Source organism: Pongo pygmaeus, chromosome 19 (assembly GCF_028885625.2).
Source record: "Pongo pygmaeus isolate AG05252 chromosome 19, NHGRI_mPonPyg2-v2.0_pri, whole genome shotgun sequence".
Taxonomy (NCBI): Eukaryota; Metazoa; Chordata; class Mammalia; order Primates; family Hominidae; genus Pongo; species Pongo pygmaeus.
This window is the reverse complement of record NC_072392.2, coordinates 9,928,648-9,946,359: the sequence shown is the minus strand read 5'-3', so window position 1 is coordinate 9,946,359 and position 17,712 is coordinate 9,928,648. Positions and strand designations below refer to the sequence as shown.

General features: G+C 49.1%; 1 protein-coding gene across 4 annotated transcripts in view; it reads left to right on the top strand.

Moving 5' to 3' along the window:
- Nucleotides 1-17,712, top strand: part of GAS7 (growth arrest specific 7) — a 292,644-nt gene that overhangs the window by 209,495 nt on the left and 65,437 nt on the right. For all 4 annotated transcript variants that reach the window (XM_054459127.2, XM_054459131.2, XM_054459129.2 and 1 more), the window contains exon 3: nt 12,121-12,201. In XM_054459127.2, the coding sequence (XP_054315102.1) occupies nt 12,121-12,201 (81 nt within the window). The remainder of the gene's footprint in view (nt 1-12,120; nt 12,202-17,712) is intronic.

Below are 17,712 nucleotides of genomic sequence, written 5' to 3'. Positions count from 1 at the left end.
TGTTCTCATTGTTCAATTCCCACCTATGAGTGAGAACATGCGGTGTTTGGTTTTTTGTCCTTGTGTTAGTTTGCTGAGAATGATGGTTTCCAGCTTCATCCACGTCCCTACAAAGGACATGAACTCATCCTTTTTTATGGCTGCATAGTATTCCATGGTGTATATGTGCCGCATTTTCTTAATCCAGTCTATCATTGTTGGACATTTGGGTTGGTTCCAAGTCTTTGGTATTGTGAATAGTGCCACAATAAACATACGTGTGCATGTGTCTTTATAGCAGCATGATTATAGTCTTCCTACTTTGGTTTCATTTTTAAGAATGAACCAGCATCAAATGCTTCATGTGTATTCTTTCGGCACATTTGCCTTGCATATACAATCACAGACGTTTTATTTGTGCTCTTTTGTTAAAGTGAGAACCTTTTGTACATGTAGTGTGTTTTGGAGGCTTTCACTCCAGCACTCATGCACTTCAGCAGCTCCACAGAACACCACCCTGTCAATACATCATTGTCCCCTGTTGGTGAACACTTAGGTCACTTCCCAAGAGTCTTTTCCTTCTAATGAAAAGTGCTCCACGAAATACCTTCATACTTATATTATTGCACACCTAAAACTGTTGTTAGGTCAAAAGATGTGTGCATTTGGGCTTTTGATGCATATCTCCAAATTGCCTTTCACAGAGAGGCATTTTCCCCTGTTTTTGCGGATCCTGTTTAGATAGGGGTTATCAGTCACAAAGGAGCTTATTTTCCCCATGGGTGAAAACATAGTGTCTTACAGTCTTAGCTTGTATTTCTCCAATTTTGAATGAGAATGAGCATCTTTTTTTTTTGGTTATTGATCATTTGCAATTGTTTTCTCTATAAATCACCTGTATATGTTCTTTGCTCTTTTTAAACTGGGCTGCTCGCTGATAGGTGGTTCATACCGTGCGAAGGGAATAGAGGCTTTATCTGTCTGCCTGGCCCCCTTCTTGATCTTCCCTGTCTTTCTTTTTATCTACATGCATATACACATGTATCTTTAAAAATCAGCCATCAGCCATGTTACTGAACGTAATTCTAATAGTTGATTTGAGCTGAGTCTTCATTCATTCATCAAACAATTACTGAGTGTCCTTGGTGCCCGGGAGACAGGTCCACATTTATTTAATGCAGTCACAACCCTCAGAATACATCTGGTGGGAGGGATAGGTATGAAAGCAGGGGGTGTAGCTGAGGCAGAAAGAGATTCTTCTTCCAGCCAGCCTGTTAGCTCCCTAGGGCAGAGACAATGCTGTGAGCCCCCCTGCTGCTCCCCAGTGCTCAGAAAGTCTGAATGAATTGACAAGGAGCCTAGGGACTGGACTGTTAGGCCACCTGGACCCTTCCGGTGCCATGTCACGGTGAGAATAGCTGGCTGCCTCACTTTCCCTGTCAGCTCCAAACACCTGGGAATAGGATTGCTTAAAACTTGTCTTTCCTGTCCTCTAACTCAGGACTTGGCCCTCAGGGGCTTAAGATAAGACTTTGGGAAGGAGGCCAGGCCCTGCTAGAGGCACCTCCCTCACTCCTGCTGCCTGTGCCCACACACTGGAACCTTCTCCCCGGAACCTTTTCCCTCCGGGCTTCCCTCACTGCAGCCCTCACTGCTTTTGTGCCTTCTCCTTTCTCCTCATCTTCACCTATTCTAGAAAGACTCTGAGGACTCAGTCATGCTCATGGGTCTGTGGCAATCTCTCCTAATTCATATAGTACCCCTGGGAACTCAAGTAGGTAGCAAAGACCCATGTCAAAGCCGCGGCTCTTAGAAGGTTGGGGTAACATCTGGGGGGTTCCTTAAATTACTCTACATTGCTACCATGTGCCTTGCCTCATCCTAAGTCTAACCCACTCCCTGGGGCTTTTGTCTGGGCCCAGGTACCTCCTGATCCTTGGCTGGATTCCGTGACTGTCCTGCTATGGACTATACTAGTTTTCCCCACATGTGGTTAGTCACTGAGATCACTTGATAAAAATGATGATTTGAGTTCCTCCCAGCCTACTCAACCAGAAGCTCCAGGTGTGAGGTCTGGGCATCAGTATTTCTAACAAGTGGCCCCAGTAGTTCTGGTGAGTAACTGGATTGGGAAATGAGACCAGAGCTTTGCCAAACACCTGTGCTTAGGTTCTGGATCTGGAGCATCCAGGCTTTGGATTCGATAAGGTGTCTTCTCAGTTTCTCAACGATAAGATGGGAGTCATATGCGTGAGCTGGCAGTGGGTTACCAGCACCTGTTGTCTCGGTGACAAGACACATTTCTCCCAACATTGCAGTCAACCTTCCTTGCCCTTCAACCCAAGTTTGGGTCAGTGATCTTTTAAATGCTCACGGACTCCCGGTGTGTTTGCAGGGGTCTACACGCTGTAAGGAGGCTGGTAGATCAGGGATCCTAATGGGGATTGAGAGACAGGCTTGGACAGCTCCAGGCAGCACCCCCTACTCCCTGCAACCCTTCGAATTCCTTGGCTATTCCTGGATTCCTGGCCCTGCTCTTTCACAGGCCCTCTGTGCAGGCTGGAGCCAGACCAGAGCTTGGTTCTGGCAAGTGTCAAAGGGCCAGGGCACTGACGGGGCCTCTGCTTCATCCCATCAGTAACACAGTTTCTGTATCATCTGTGAAATGGGCACAGGAGCCCCTGCTCCCCACCGAGATTGTAGGGTTGCCATAAGAATTTTGTAAGCAGCCGTGAGTGGGAAGTTGGGGACCACTCATAGTGACGTCTCCCTGGTTAACTAAGGGATAGCCTGACACTGCAGCAATGCTAAAGAAGGCATTCTAGCCCCCTCTTCACCCCTAGCACCCCTCTTTTGAGAGATGTGCTCCTTGTAGGCATCAAAAGGAGGGGTGAGGCAGGGATCCAGCTTCTGGGGTAGAAGTTGGGAAGCAAAGAAGAGGAAGGAAGGAATGGAGGTGGTTTTGGTTTTTTGTTTTGTCTTATTGTTGGTCTTAGTGTCTGTGAGGGCTTACTCTGTGTCAGAAACTGTGCTGAGAGCTGTATTTACCTCACTGAGTCCTGTCCTCAACACCAGGAAGCTGGGACCCCTATACTGCTATCCTGTACTTTACAATAGGGAAACTAAGGCCGAATAACACGGTCATTGTTAGAAGGAATAGATCTGGGATTTTTGAACATCTGTCTGTAAGATGCCAGCGCCAGAGCTCTTAATGAGGGATTCTCAGACCTGAGAGTATACCAGAATCACCCAGAAGGCACCCAACAGGTTCCAGATAATGCTGATGCTGCTGGTCCGGGGACCATACTTTGAGAACTACTGCCCTGGATGATCCCATCTGGCCCCTGTTACCTCTGACCTCATCTTCTATTGTCCCTTCCCCACAATTCCTCTTCAGCCACACTATCCTCCTTGCTGCTCTCTGTAATGAAGGACATGCTTCTGCCTCAGAATGTTTTTATTTTATGTTCCCTTCATTTGGGATTCTCTTCCCTCAGATATGTGTGTGGCTTGCTCCTTCCCTCTGTGATAGGAGCCTTCCAAGATGGCCCCCAACACACCCACCTCCTGATACACTCCTGTGTCATCCCTTTCTACCTTCCCTCCTGGGTGGTCCGTGAGACTGACAGATTCTGGCAGTCATGATGGAGTGTCACTTTTGAGACTAGGTTGTAACAGACATCGTACCCTTTGCCTTGCTTTCCCTTGGCTCGCTCGCTCTGGGCAAAGTCAGCAGCCATATTGTGCAGAGCCCGTGGCAAGGAACTTTGTCTCCTGCCAGCATCCGTAGGGCGAGCTTTCTTCTTTTTTCTTTTTTCTTTTTTTGAGATGGAGTCTCTCTCTGTCACCCAGGCTGGAGTGCAGCGGTGCTATCTCGGCTCACTGCAAGCTCCGCCTCCTGGGTTCACGCCATTCTCCTGTCTCAGCCTCCCCAGGAGCTGGGACTACAGGCGGCCACCACCATGCCCGGCTAATTTTTTGTGTTTTTAGTAGAGATGGGGTTTCACCGTGTTAACCAGGATGGTCTCGATCTCCAGACCTCATGATCCACCCGCCTCTGCCTCCCAAAGTGCTGGGATTACGGGTGTGAGCCACCACCCCCGGCCAGGTCGAGCTTTCTTACAAGTAGCTCCTCCAGCCCTGGTCAAGCCTTCAAATGAGGCAGCAACCACTGACTTCCTGACCCCAACCTCATGGGGGAACCTGAGGCAGAATTGCCCAGCTAAGCCACTCTCTGATTCCTGATGCACTAAAACTATATGAAATAATGAATGTTTGATGGTTCCAACTGTTAAATTGGGGGTAATTGGCAATGTAACAATAGATATATAATACGTTTCTCTCAGATCTTCATTCTGTGTTCCTTTTTTGGTGAGGCCTTCCCTGGCCATTCTTAAATTGCAGCTTCTTTCTAATAACACTTTCTATGCCCCTTCCCTGCTTTTATTTTCCTTAGTGTGTACCAACAGCTAACCTGATATGTTTTGCTTATTTTTTGTCTCCTGGCACAACTCCCTCCCCCAATCCCATTAGAAAATTTTTAAGTTTTCACTTACAGAAAATTTTATACACATACGCATTTTATACACACATGTATGTGTCTAAAATTAATTTAATTAAAGATTGAATGGCATAATGACCACTAGAATTTAAGTTGAAGGAGGAGTTTAACCACTTATATTTCTTGCAATATAACCCCATGTCCAGCACAGTGCCTGACACAGAATAGGCCCTCAAATATGTGTTGAATGAATAATGATAATATTCATATTGAGGATGATTCTCAAATAAAGGGTTGTTTATAGATTAAAATATATTGTTTTGCGGCAGCTCCCAGAGTCCCAGCCTAGAGCTCAGACACGGTGAGTGTGGCCAGAAAATGGTGGTCTTTGTTGTCAGACCGAGTTCCAGAGATGCCACCTCTCACTGAGGCCTCAGTTCCTTCCATTAAAAGTGGAAATGGGCTGGGCGCAGTGGCTCATGCCTGTAATCCCAGCACTTTGGGAGGCTGAGACGGGTGGATCACCAGGTCAGGAGATCGGGACCATCCTGGCTAACACGGTGAAACCCTGTCTCTACTAAAAATACAAAAAAATTAGCCAGGCGTGGTGGCAGGCACCTGTAGTCCCAGCTATTCAGGAGGCTGAGGCAGGAGAATGGCATGAACCCGGGAGGCAGAGCTTGCAGTGAGCTGATATCGCGCCACTGCACTCCAGCCTGAGTGACAGAGTGAGACTCCGTCTCAAAAAAAAAGAAAAGGAAATGACAGCACCTATCTCATAGGTGTTTCGTGACCACTGAAGGGGATGCCAGATGTGGAAGGGCTTGGCATGACCAGGCGTAAATGGATCTTCAGAGAGTAGTCGTTTCTTTCCTGCAGAGAAACTGTGGTTGTGATTGAAATATCATTTACTTTTTTTTTTTTTTTTGAGATGGAGTCTTGCTCTGTCGCCCAGGCTGGAGTGCAAAGACGTGATCTCTGCTCACCACAACCTCTGCCTCCTGGCTTCAAGCAATTCTCCTGCCTCAGCCATTTACTTTTAAGAGGGAATTTCAAATGTCTTGCAGCAATGGCTGTACTAGAAGGCATTGAAAAGCCAGAGATGGAGGAAACTCTGGTGCACAGGAGGGGACCAGGTCTCTGTGAACTGCTGCTGTTGTGTCGGCCAAGGGAGATAAGCAAGGGCCTCCAGGAGAATGTGGGCCGATTGCAAATTCTGCATCTGCCTGGACCAAGGCACCGGGGCTCGCTTGGAGGACAGGGCAGCATAGCCTGGGGGCAAGCCGGCTCCTGGGTAGGAGGGGACAAGGGCTGAGAAACGGAGTGGCAGGGCTGCCATCTGACTAGAAAAACCTGGCCATAGCCTAGGCAGACCCTCCTTATGAGGACTACAGGGCAAGGAGAGAAGCCACGGGTAGAGAGACCACCAAACCAGGGCAAGGAAGAAAGAAAAGTTGGTGGTGGGGGAGGAGGAGATAGAGCAAGAAGCACAGAAGGGTGAGTATAAAGAGAGGCAAAGAGGAGAAGACTGCAGGAATCTCAGATCAAAGTCAAGACCCCTAAGTCCATTTCCGTCTGCTCTGGTATCTGTGGTTATTTTTACCTGATAACCACAGGGGGCAGCAGAGAGCAGGCACAAGCCAAGAAAAGTGGACGAGCCCCAGCAGGAGGCCACTGGGGGCCAGAGGCTTGCAGATGGGCCTGTGGCCAGTCACCATAACCAGTGGCTTAGGTCCAGGGGCTCCTTGTGGCTTTCCCACTGGAGCCCAATATTCCTAACGCAGGCAGGATGCAGCCTTAACAAGGGGAAATGAAGCCCGGAAGTGACTATTTAAAATTAATAACTTCCGCCTAGCTCACTGTTTTTAAAATTTGTTATTATTTTAAAGAAGGGGCATCTGTGCTTCGACACTCAGATTTACATAGTCTTCAAGCTTTCAACTAGACTCTCACTTTACAAATTATTCATTCACTCACTCATCCATTCATTTATTCATTTATAGAGATAGGGTCTTGCTGTGTTGTCCAGGCTGGACTTGAACTCCTGGATCCTATTGCATTAGCCTCCCAAGTAGCTGGGACTACAGGCATGTGCCACTGTGCCCAGCTGTCTTTATAAGTTTTATTCTATGTGGGGTAGACACTGTCATTCGCTGAGGAGAAGATTAACATCTTTGGTTCTTAGCATTGATGCCAAAATAGTACCTCCCTTAGACTGGTTTCATCCATGGCCAGTATATGGTTCTCTGGGTCTCAGCAGAAGAGGTCTGAATGGAGTTCTAGTTACCACTAAGAAAATATGTGTTTTGTGTGAATTAGGTGGGGTGGGAAGAGGCTCCCCAGGGCACGTCTCACTTCTTCCACTCTGACTGCACTGTTCCTCCTAGAGCCTCTGGGGCCTATGTGGCCATGGCTCTGTTAGTAGAGTCTGGGCAGTCATCCGGGATGACCTGAGACCACAGGGATGGACGTCCAGAGAATGCAGAAGGGCCTCAATCCAGCATCTCTTGAGGCCTGGAGCTGCTGCTTTAGTCTTACTGTGACTTGCTCAAGGAGCCTGGTGTGTTGTAAGCAGATTAGGGAGTCTTGTATTGGAAAAGACCTGAACACGGCTTCCTCCTTGTGGGTGGTATGGTCATCTGGGGTGACTTGTCCTGCTGCTGGTGAGGTCACCCAGCCAGAGCCCCAGTGGCTCTCTCTCCAGATGTCTGCCTGGCCTGGCCTGGCCTGGCTCAGCTCCATCCCTGCCCCAGGCTCACAGTGTCTTTGTGTTTTGGGTTGGTCAGATCTCGCCAAGACAAGGAGATAGACTGGGCTGAATCCTTCAGGCAGCTGCATCGTCCCTGATGGGGCCCATTTGGAGGTTAGAGTGGAGGGATATGGTACTTATGGAGACTCCAGCTTATGGGGGGTCTGGGAGTGACCAGGCCAGTGAGGGCAGGGAAAGGGGCCTCCCATCGGGTCCCCACATGGACAGCAGCATTCAGACTGCAAGCCAGCGTCCACCTAGGGTTTCAGAGCCTCCTTCTGCAGCCCCTGGAGCTGCTGGCTGCTGTTCTGGCTGCCGCTGCTACTGGTAGTTCCCTTCATGGAGGGCTCAAGGATGGGGGATGGGGAGAGGAACAGGGACCAGCAGCTTCTCTGCTCAGTAGTCCAGATATTATTTTGGGTCCGCAGTGGTTGGTGGTGGCTCGCAGGCAGTAGCAAACAGCGATGGATGGATGGGTGCAAGGATGAAAGGAGTAGTCAGTGCATGAATTGTGACCCTCTGCTCCAACCAGAAGATCAAAGGCAGTGTCTACACATCAGCTGGTGGGACTTCCTGTTAAAATAAGGTCAATGGTGTCAGCCACCGAAGGGGTGGTGGCAGCAGCACAAAGGGAAAGTTTTCTGGGACCTTTTCCCTGCTGTTTATTCCTGGAGAGCACATCAGGTGGGAATCTCTCTTGTGCTGTCACAATGTCCGTCTTTCTGTTGGCCCATCTGTCCTGGCATCCTTCAGGCCAGGTGCCGTGTTTGAGAGGGTGAACCAGCCATGGCTTCGGCCCTCAAGGAGATAAGGTGTCAAGGTTAGGATCTGAGCTGTCTGAGGGATGGACAAAGTGCTGATTTCCTAGAAAAAAGCTGGATGGAATGTGTGTGTTGCAGGACTTAGGCCAGGTTCTCAAAAAGACTTGAGGCAGATTTATGTGCAGGAGTTTCAGTAGGGTGTGTGCTCCTGGGAGCAACCGCTGGGGAAGGAAGGAAGCAGCATTGCAACGCGGCCACCAAGGAGGCCTAGGCAGCGCCATGGGGAGCTCTGAGCTGGGAGGGGCCTTCAGAATTGTTTGATTTGAGACAAGGGGATTGGTGGGCCATTGATCCCCTCTCACCCCAGTCATTAGATGTGCACCCTGCACCCCTACCCTAGGCATAGCCTTGGGCACGGCAGCTCTCTTTGGCTAAGGGCACTTCCCTGAGAGGGACTCAGCTATGAGCCTCTGCAGCTAGAGAGATTTGGGTGGTGCACTACAGCACCCACTCTAGAAAGTCTGGGGAAGAACTCTTTGCAGGGAAGAAGAGCAATCTTGGTAGGCTGCATGGTGGAAGAGACATTTCAGTTGAGACTTGATGAGTGAACAAGGTTGTGATATCCAGGGACGGGGAGCAGGAGGCGGCGGCTGTGAGTGAACAATATGCGAAAGGCGTATTTAGAGATTGGCGAGGCAAGTTAACTGGGCCTGAAGTGAAGCCAGTGGGATGTCAGTCTGGATGCAGTCAGGGTTGGGATCCTGGAGCACTTTGCCAGGAGGGCAGTGGACTTCGGAATTGATTCTGTGTGCCATGTTGGAAAGGAGCTAGCCAGGGATTTTCGCTGCGGAGTGACCTCTGGTGAAAGCTGGGCTCTAGGGTGAGTGGTCCACTAGCTGTGAGCGGACGGATTTCAAAAGGCAGGGAAACTCGCTCTGGAGTGACATGGAGAAGAGGAGAGGAATGTGATGGAGGGGCATCTCCAGGCCCTGGGAACCAGTTAGATATGAGGGATGGGACATAGGGTGGAACTGGTGATGGTGAGTGAGCCCTGTCCCTGGGTGTCCAGGGACCAGGGAACCCAGGAGACCCAGGAGGAGAGGGTGGAGAGGGGAGCCCGGTCTTGACTCTGTGGATGTGAAGGCAACAGTGCGGCCTCCAGGCAGGGCTGATTCAACGGGCAGGAGAGAAAAGAAGCCTCCCTAGGAAGGAGCCTGAGGCTGGATGGTGCATCTGCCTCCTGGGGATGCCCACCTCGCTGCTTTTGCTCATCTAAGCTCCACCAGGCTCATCTCTGTTTATTTAGTGCTGAGAAAGCACATACCATGTGCCCGATGTTAGCCTAAGTGCTTTGTACAGGTGAACCCGATTAATGCTCTTTCCCAGCCTACTTAGGTACCATTTTCATCCCCATTTTATAGTTGAGAAAAACAAAATATAGAGTTCAGGTGATTCCAGAGGTCACTCAGCTTATGAATGGCTTATGACGTGGGCCCTAAGCAGGGCAGTGGTCTTTGAAGTAAGTTCTCCAAGCCTTCCTGCTCTTGCCAGCCAGTGCGTCCCTTGGGGAAGCTCCTAAGCCTGCTGGCAGCCTCTCTCCTTGTCACTCCTCATAAAAGACCCTACTACTCTCTCGTTTATGTTCACACCCTCTCTGCTTTCTAGATCACCCTCAATTCTGTTTTCTCTCCCTTAAGACTTGAAGGGACCGTATTACCCCTGTTATGCCTGCCCTTGGAGTCCAGGTTCACCCTTCCTGAAACCCAAACCATGGGCCTTAAGACTACCCATCACAGCTAGAGAGCCGGGAGTATTGGGGCCTACGAGACCAAGTAGCCGAACCTCTTTATTTTGGATGACGCATCAGAGGACCAGAGGGTGGTGCGATTTTCCTAGGGCTGCACGGTAGTTTAGGAGCAAAGTTGAGTCAAGAACCCAGTTTTGTTTTTATTGTTTGAAACAATTGAATTTTCAGTAATGGAATTTTTAACTAAATAATGTTATATCCTCATATCAGACTAACTTTAAAAATGACTTAGCGCTAGAGGCAAGTATGTGGGCCTTTGGTATGAATACAGTATCTCCCTTGGGTGGATACCTTATTGAACTCATCTTACATAAGAGGAAACTGAGTCACAGAGAATAAGTAGCTTGGCCAAGGATAGTGGTGGTGAGAGGCAGAACTGGATTCACAGTCTGGCTCTAGAATCACCACACTAAACAGAGCCTAACCACTTTGCTATACTGCCCCCTTCAATGATTTTGGAAAGATTTTAAGATTTATTTTTATTTTATTTGTTTATTTATTTTTGAGATGGAGTCTCACTCTGTCACCCAGGCTGGAGTGCAGTGGCATGGTCTCAGCTCACTGCAACCTCCACCTCCCGGGTCCAAGCGATTCTCGTGCTTCAGCCTCCTGAGTAGCTGAGATTACAGGCACTCACCATCACACCCAGCTAATTTTTGTTATTTTTAGTGGAGATCGGGTTTCACCATGTTGGGCAGGGTGGTCTCGAACCCCTGACCTCAAGTGATCCACCCGCCTTGGCCTCCCAAATTGCTGGGATTACAGACTTGAGCCACCGGGCCCGGCCTATTTTCAGTTTTTGAGACAGGGTCTTGCTCTGTCACCCAGGCTGGAGTGTAGTGGCGCCATCATGGCTCACTGCAGCCTCGACTTCCCAGGCTCCAGTAGTCCTCCCAGCTCAGCCTCCCGAGTAGCTGGGACCACAGGCACGTGCTACCACACCTGGCTAATTTTTGTATTTTTGGTAGAGATGGGGTTTCACTATGTTGCCCAGGCTGGTCTCAAACTCCTGAGTTTAAGCAATTCACCCACCTCAGCCTCCCAAAGTATTGAGATAACAGGCATGAGCCACTGTGCCTGGACAGATTTTGGAAAGATATTCACAAAAATTGATACATAAAAAGAATCTACAGTTTGATTTTGTCTCATTTTAAAGAGGAACATATGCTTAGAAAACAAATCGACATATGGATACCAAAATGTTGATGGTGGTGACCTCTGAATGGTGGGATGATGGGTGATATTTATTTTTGTGTGTTTTCCTGCATTATCAAATTGTATGTAGTGAGAAAGTATTATTTTTATCACTAGATAACTTCATAAGAAGTCTCTGCTCACGGCAGTGAAATGGGTAAAGTAGTGTTTGGGGGACAATACTATAGCTGCAATATTAGTTTTCTCTCTTTCTCTTTCTTTTCTTTCTTTTTTTTTTGAGGCAGAGTCTCATTCTGTCACCCAGGCTGGAGTGCAGTGGCACAATCTCGGCTCACTGCAACCTCTGCCTCCCAGGTTCAAGGGTTCTCCTGCCTCAGCCTCCTGAGTAGCTGGGACCACAGGCACGTGCCACCACGCCTGGCTAATTTTTGTATTTTTAGTAGGGATGGGGTTTCACCATGTTGGCCAGGCCGGTCTCGAACTCCTGACCTCAAGTGATCTGCCCACCTAGGCCTCCCAAAGTGCTGGGATTACAGGTGTGAGCCACTGTGCCCGGCCAGTTTTATTTCTGATTAGAGCCTGTAGCAGGGCATTGGAAGAGGGAGAGGTGACCAGGCAAATTCAGCAGTTAGAGCTCAAATGAGACTTAGAACTGCGAAATCAGGAAGAAACTTGGAAGTCACCCCCAGGTGGCAGAGGGCCCCTGTCTCTTTACAGGCTCCTGCACCTCTGTGCTTTGGAGTTTCAGGTAACAGTGGACATTCGGGGAGAAATACCTGGTTGGCAACTTCAGGGTTCCAGGAGAAGAGTCTAGAGCCCCGAGACAAAGTGGAGGTGAATGAAGAGGCAGGTTGGGGCAGAGGATGTTTCAGAGGATCTTGACATCTCAACAGGAAGTCCATCTCCTTCTGGCCCCAGCCTCATCGAGAAGGGCCCCCAGCAAAAAGAAGCTCTGTGCTCATGGGATGATGGAAGGGGGCAGGGGGCAGAAAGGGAGATGGATGGATATGGGAGCAGAAAGCAGGGTCCTGTCTGGCCAGGGTTGGGGAGGAGGGCGATTGGCTGTCTCTATTTTTCTCCAGCTCTGAGCATCTCCTTCTGCTCTGTGAAACTCAGGTTCTGCCCTGTGACATTCTCAAAGTGATTTTCTTTGTTCTTCTTTGACCAGAGACCACCTGGGAACGTCCCAGCAGTTCTCCTGGGATTCCAGCCAGCCCTGGCTCTCACAGGAGCTCTCTGCCTCCAACAGGTAATGTCCGCTGTCTGCTTTGGGGCAACTGGGAGGGCCCTGACACAACATTCAGTGGAGAGGCTGAGATTATGGGTCCTGGGTCTTAAACCTGGCTGATGTAGCAAACCCAGGGAGGGATTGGGCCGGGGGGGGAGGGGGGCGGTCCCTTAGGCCTGCTGCCAAGCAGGTTGGTGGTTGGTGTCTCCCTGGCAGTGCCAGCAGCAGCTCTGGTGGCCTCCTGCACACTCCTCCTCAGGCGCTTAGTGGGAAGAGATGGCTGGGGGAGGTGAGGTATCAGAGCTCTTTCCTGTCTGTCCGGGGCAGGAAGACCTGAAGTGTGGACAGAACCACCCTGTGTAGCTCTTGTGGACATCACGGAGTAGAAGCTAAAAGGAGGTAGATGTTTACAAGGCAGCTTTCAGGTAAAACACCTGAAACAGTGTGAGGGAGACCTTTTGAGGGTGTGAGTTCCCCATCTGCAAAGGTAATCAAGCAGAGGCAGTTGAGATGGACATTCTTTTTTGTTTGTTTGTTTGTTTTTATTTTGAGACAGGGTCTCATTCTGTCACCCAGGCTGGAGTGCAGTGGCACAGTCTCGGCTCACTGCAACCTCTCCCTCCTGGGTTCAAGCGATTCTTGTTACCCAGCCTCCCGAGTAGCTGCGATTACAGGTGCGCACCACCACACCCGGCTAATTTGTGTATTTTTGGTAGAGACGGGGTTTCGCCATGTTGGCCAGGCTGGTCTTGAGCTCCTGGCCTCAAGTGATCCACCTGTTTTGGCCTCTCAAAGTGCTGGGATTAAAGGTGTGCGCCACTGCGCCCAGCTGAAATGGACATTCCTATAATAGGTGGAAGGTTTGTCCAGGGGCCTCTTGGGAGACAACTAGGTCTGAGATTCTGGAAGGCAGGTTATGGGACCCATCAGCAGGGAGAACAACATCTGCTTTCATGTGGCTTTTTAAAAATGTCACCTCCTCCAAGAAGCCTTCCCTGACTACTCCGTTTAGAGCCCTCACCCAGTCACTTTAGATCTCAGCCGCATGCTGTTTTAATGTCCCCAGCATCCTGTTCCTAGTTGATCTTCACTCTCCCATGCTAGACTGTAAGCTCCCTGAGGGTGGGGACTTTGTCTGTTTCTTTTGTGGTGTCTTCAGTCCCCAGAGCCTGGCTTCCGTGTTGAGCTAATTCACCTGTGTCTCCACCATCCTATGGTGTGTGAAGCACACTTGTTGGTTTTCGACTTCAAGAGTCAATCTGGCAGCAAAGCATGAAAATCAAAGTTGTGGTTGGGGCTGGGAATTTAATCTTCCAGTGCCTTGAGCGTGACATCCTCAGCTTCTGTGGAAGGGAGGTGAGAGCCTGCGTAAAGTTCTCGGAAGACAAAGTAATTCCTGGTCTAAATAGTTTACCTGAAGCAGCACAGGGAACAATCACAGGAAGGACCTAAGGTAGTCACAGGACTCTGGAATACTGGATCGGAAGAGGGAGGTGGGACGCAATGCGAGTGGCCAGATCCTCACCTTTCAGAGCAGGGAGTCTTTGGATATTGTCTAGCATTGAGACCTGAAGACATGAAAGTGCACATTCAAAGCATATTGCTTAGGCATATGACAGTTGCCAGCAGAGGAGCTCAAAACTGGAAAAGATGGGAAAATATTACCTCTAGAAAATCAGCTGAGGCGTGGGAGAGGTGATAGGAAGGTGGGTGTTTTCTTCAAAAATTATTTTAGATTTTCAAAAGCATTTTATTTATATTTATATTATTACTTAAATTTTTTAAAAATTAAGAAAGGAATCCCCAGTGGGGAAGGGACACGGGGCAGCTGTGATGGATTTCCTAGGGAGACAGTGAGTGCTGCTGTCTCAGACCAAGTCCCCAGAAATGGGCCCGTTCATGCTGTAGCTGCCACGTGACAGCAGGCAGTTCTGAATCCACTGGCTTCTCTTTCACTGTTGTTCTTGTGTGTGTGTGTGTGTGTGTGTGTTTTTAACAATCAAAATGCCAGTGTGAATGACGCAAGGTGTGTCCTTTTTCCTGGCTGGCTCCAGGCCAGCCAGACACTAAAAAGGAAACCCAGCTGTCTTTTCCAGCCAGAGTGGTCGTAAAGGAGGACAGGACAGGGAGGCCAGCAGAGGGAGGCTTGGACGTGTAGAGATAGCAGGTGTGACTCACAGCCTGCCCTGTTGGTGGGACTGGTCGAAACTTGCCCTTTGAGTCATGGGGTCACTTCTCCAAAGCCTGCTCTCCTGGCACCCTCCACAGGCAGCATCTTGTCCTCTCTGCTGTTGATGGGGGCTGTCCTGCAGAAGGGGGGCTCACAGGAGCTGCCTCCAGTCCCTGGCTTAGAGACCTGGGTTTAACAGGCTCCCTTCTTTACCCTACAAGTGTATCAAGAGCCTCTCTCTGTCCAGCGCTGCATTGTGTGCTGGGCCCCTAAAGGGGGCTGAGAAAGGTGGGGAGATGGGTGGAGAAGGTCAGATATAGAGACGAGAATTGCCAGCATGGCTAAGGCTAGACTGAGTGTGTTGACAACTCCTGTCCGCTTCTGCCCCCATCCCCAGGGTGCTGGGGTAGTATTTCCTAAGGTGGAATCCTTGGGATCCCAGATCTATCTGTGCTCCATGAAGGAGGATGGAGAAGGACAGGCGCATTAGCATTCTGAAGACTGCAGGAAGGCCTGAAATGAAGAAACCTATTTAACTCAGTTATTTTGTGCTTTGTTTGTTTGTTTGCAACATACCACATATGTGTTAAGCTTTCCTCCCTCTATTGGGTGATTTTGCCTACCAGGGGACATTCGGCCATGTCTGGAGATATTTTTGACTGCCAGCACCGGGGGGAGGCGCTACAGGCATTTAGTCGGTAGAGGCCAGGGATGCAGCTGAACATCCCACAATGCACAGGCAAGTCTTCACAACAAAGAATCACCTGGCGCTAAATGTTTACTAGTGCCGAGGTGGGGAAGCTCAGTTCTAGAGTGACCCAGAGCATCAGTTCAGCGCTGCTCAAGGGTTCCCAGACCATGACCCATTGAAGCAAGAAGCGGCAGCTCCCTACATCAGCATGAAGAGTCCTGTGTCATTGATTCTAAGACATACATTTTCCCCTGACACATTAATATCTTGGAAGTCAGATGCATCTTACAATCAATAGTATATACTAGTTTATTAGAGACATGGTCTTGCTCTGTTACTCAGGCTGGAATACAAAGTCATGATCATAGCTCACTGCAGCCTCCTCCTCCAGCGCTCAAGCAGTCCTCCTGCCTCAGCCTCCCAAGTAGCTGGAACTACAGGCATGTGTTGCCACACCCAGCTAATTTTCTTATTTTATTATTATTATTATTCTTTTTTTTTTTTTGTAGAGACAGTGTTTTGCCATATTGCTCAGACTGGTTTTGAACTCCTGGGCTCAAGTGATCCTCCCAAAATTACCCAGATTACAGACATGTGCCACTGCTGGCCTCAATCACTGGCATCCTAGATTTGTGAAATTACAATTTGTTAAACTGGGGCCTTGGGCATGTTTCTCCTTGCCAGGCCTCACTTTCCCCGTTCATAAACTTGAGGGCCTGGAGGGAGATCAAATGATGCCCTGCCCATCCGTGCATGCTTTTGGATTATTTTGTTTGTTTGAGGTGGGGTCTTGCTCTGTTGCCCAGGCTGGAGTGCAGTGGTGTTTTATAGGCACATGCCACCTTGCCCAGCTAATTTTTAAAGAATTTTTCATAGAGACAAGGTCTCACTATATTGCCCAGGCTGGTTTCAAACTGCTAGACTCAAGTGATCCTCCAGCCTCAGCCTCCCAAAGTGCTGGGGTTACAGGCATAAGCCACCATGCCCAGCCAGCTTTACTTTTGCGTTGTAGCTTTGTTAACTTCTGGAGAGAGTTTGAAGGGCCACCCACAGAGCTGGTTCATTCTTATTAGTACAGGTTTGTTGGATACTGGTAAACAGAGGCAGCCAGGTTGCCAACTGGGTAGAGAGTTCTAGAAACATGCCTAGAGTCCTCCCCCAATCCCCCCCTCCCCACCGCTGCACAAACTAGACTCCAGTCTTTGAATGTTGGGTGCCACTTAGGATCAGCCCTGGGCTGGGGACTTTGCCTGCATTCCGTCTTTCAATATCACCAGAGTTATGGAAGCTGTGTTTATTCAGTAGCTTTACTAGAGGTGTTTAATGCCAGGCTTTCTGGGTGAGACCCGCGTGAGTAAGAAATAAAGTTTAAACCAAAACAGAACACCTAAGACGCCATTTAGTAACTGCTGCAAATATTAAAAGTCCTCTTTGGGCTGGGCTTAACGTGCAGTGTGGAAATACTGATTTGTAGAGAGAAATAGTAACAGGCAAAGGGAAAGAAAATGAGTGAAAAGGGAGATGCTGGGAGTTTCATGTATGAGTCATTGGGTAGAATGAAGACAGTACAGGGCAGTGTTGTCCAGTGGAACCCTCTGTGACAGTGTAAGCATTCTTTCTGTGCGCTTTCCAATATGGTAGCCACTAGCCACGTGTGGCTCTTGAGTACTGGAATGTGACTGGTATGCCCAAGGAGCTGAATTTTTCATTTAATTTAATACCTTGTTAAAATTTGGGGAACAATTTTTAATTTCCAGAAAAGCTATAAAGACAGTAACTTCCTGTGCCTTCTTTACTCAGTTCTCCCAGTTGACATCTTACATAACCACAGTACATTTGTCAAAACCGTGAAATTGCCATCGTGCATTACGAGTAACTGAATGTTAGACTTTATTCAGATGTCATGAGTTTTTCCATTCATGTCCTTTTTCTGTTCTTGGATCCAGTCCTGGAAATCATATTGCATTTAGATTTTATTTAAATTTGATTTGTTTAAATTCAAATAGGCATCTGTGGCTTTTGTGTCAACAGTGCAAATGTGGAAAGTGAATTCCTTTCTGAGCCTCTGGGCCTGGGATGTGCATTGAACTTACGTGTTTTTCTTAAGGGTAAAAGAAATCTATTATTTATTGAGGTTGTCCTGGTGGGCGGTTGCGGGAGTGTTTCAGGAAACATGGGTTCAGGATCTGGCTTTGCTCAGCCTTGCGGCTTCAGCCCATGAGGGATCATCCTTAGGCCTCCAGTAGCCTCAGGGAACCCAGATTAAAGGGGAGAGAGTGAATGCCTTTGCAGAGGCTGAAGGGCAAGGAGGACCTTCCTTTGAGCCTGAGGAGCCGGCCAGGGGTATGGTTAGGGAGGCAGCTGTGCTTCCTCTGAGCAGGGGCTCTCTGGGGAGGGGGCTCCGGAACCCAGAGCTTCACCCTCGCCCACACCTTCTTCTCCAGATCAGGAAGCCTGGAACAGCTCTCCTCTCCCCTGCGGAGCAAAGGAAGACCCTCGCTTCTTGCGGAATTAGCCAGTCTCAGGTTCAAAGCAGCTTCCCCAGCACTCTGACTTAGACCTCACCACTGACTCCAGGGAAGGTCGTGACACCCTCTGTTGGAAGAAGTGCATGTTCCCCTAGAACCAGTGTTCTTGCTGGCTGAGGCTCCTGGGACCTTACAGAGGCCTG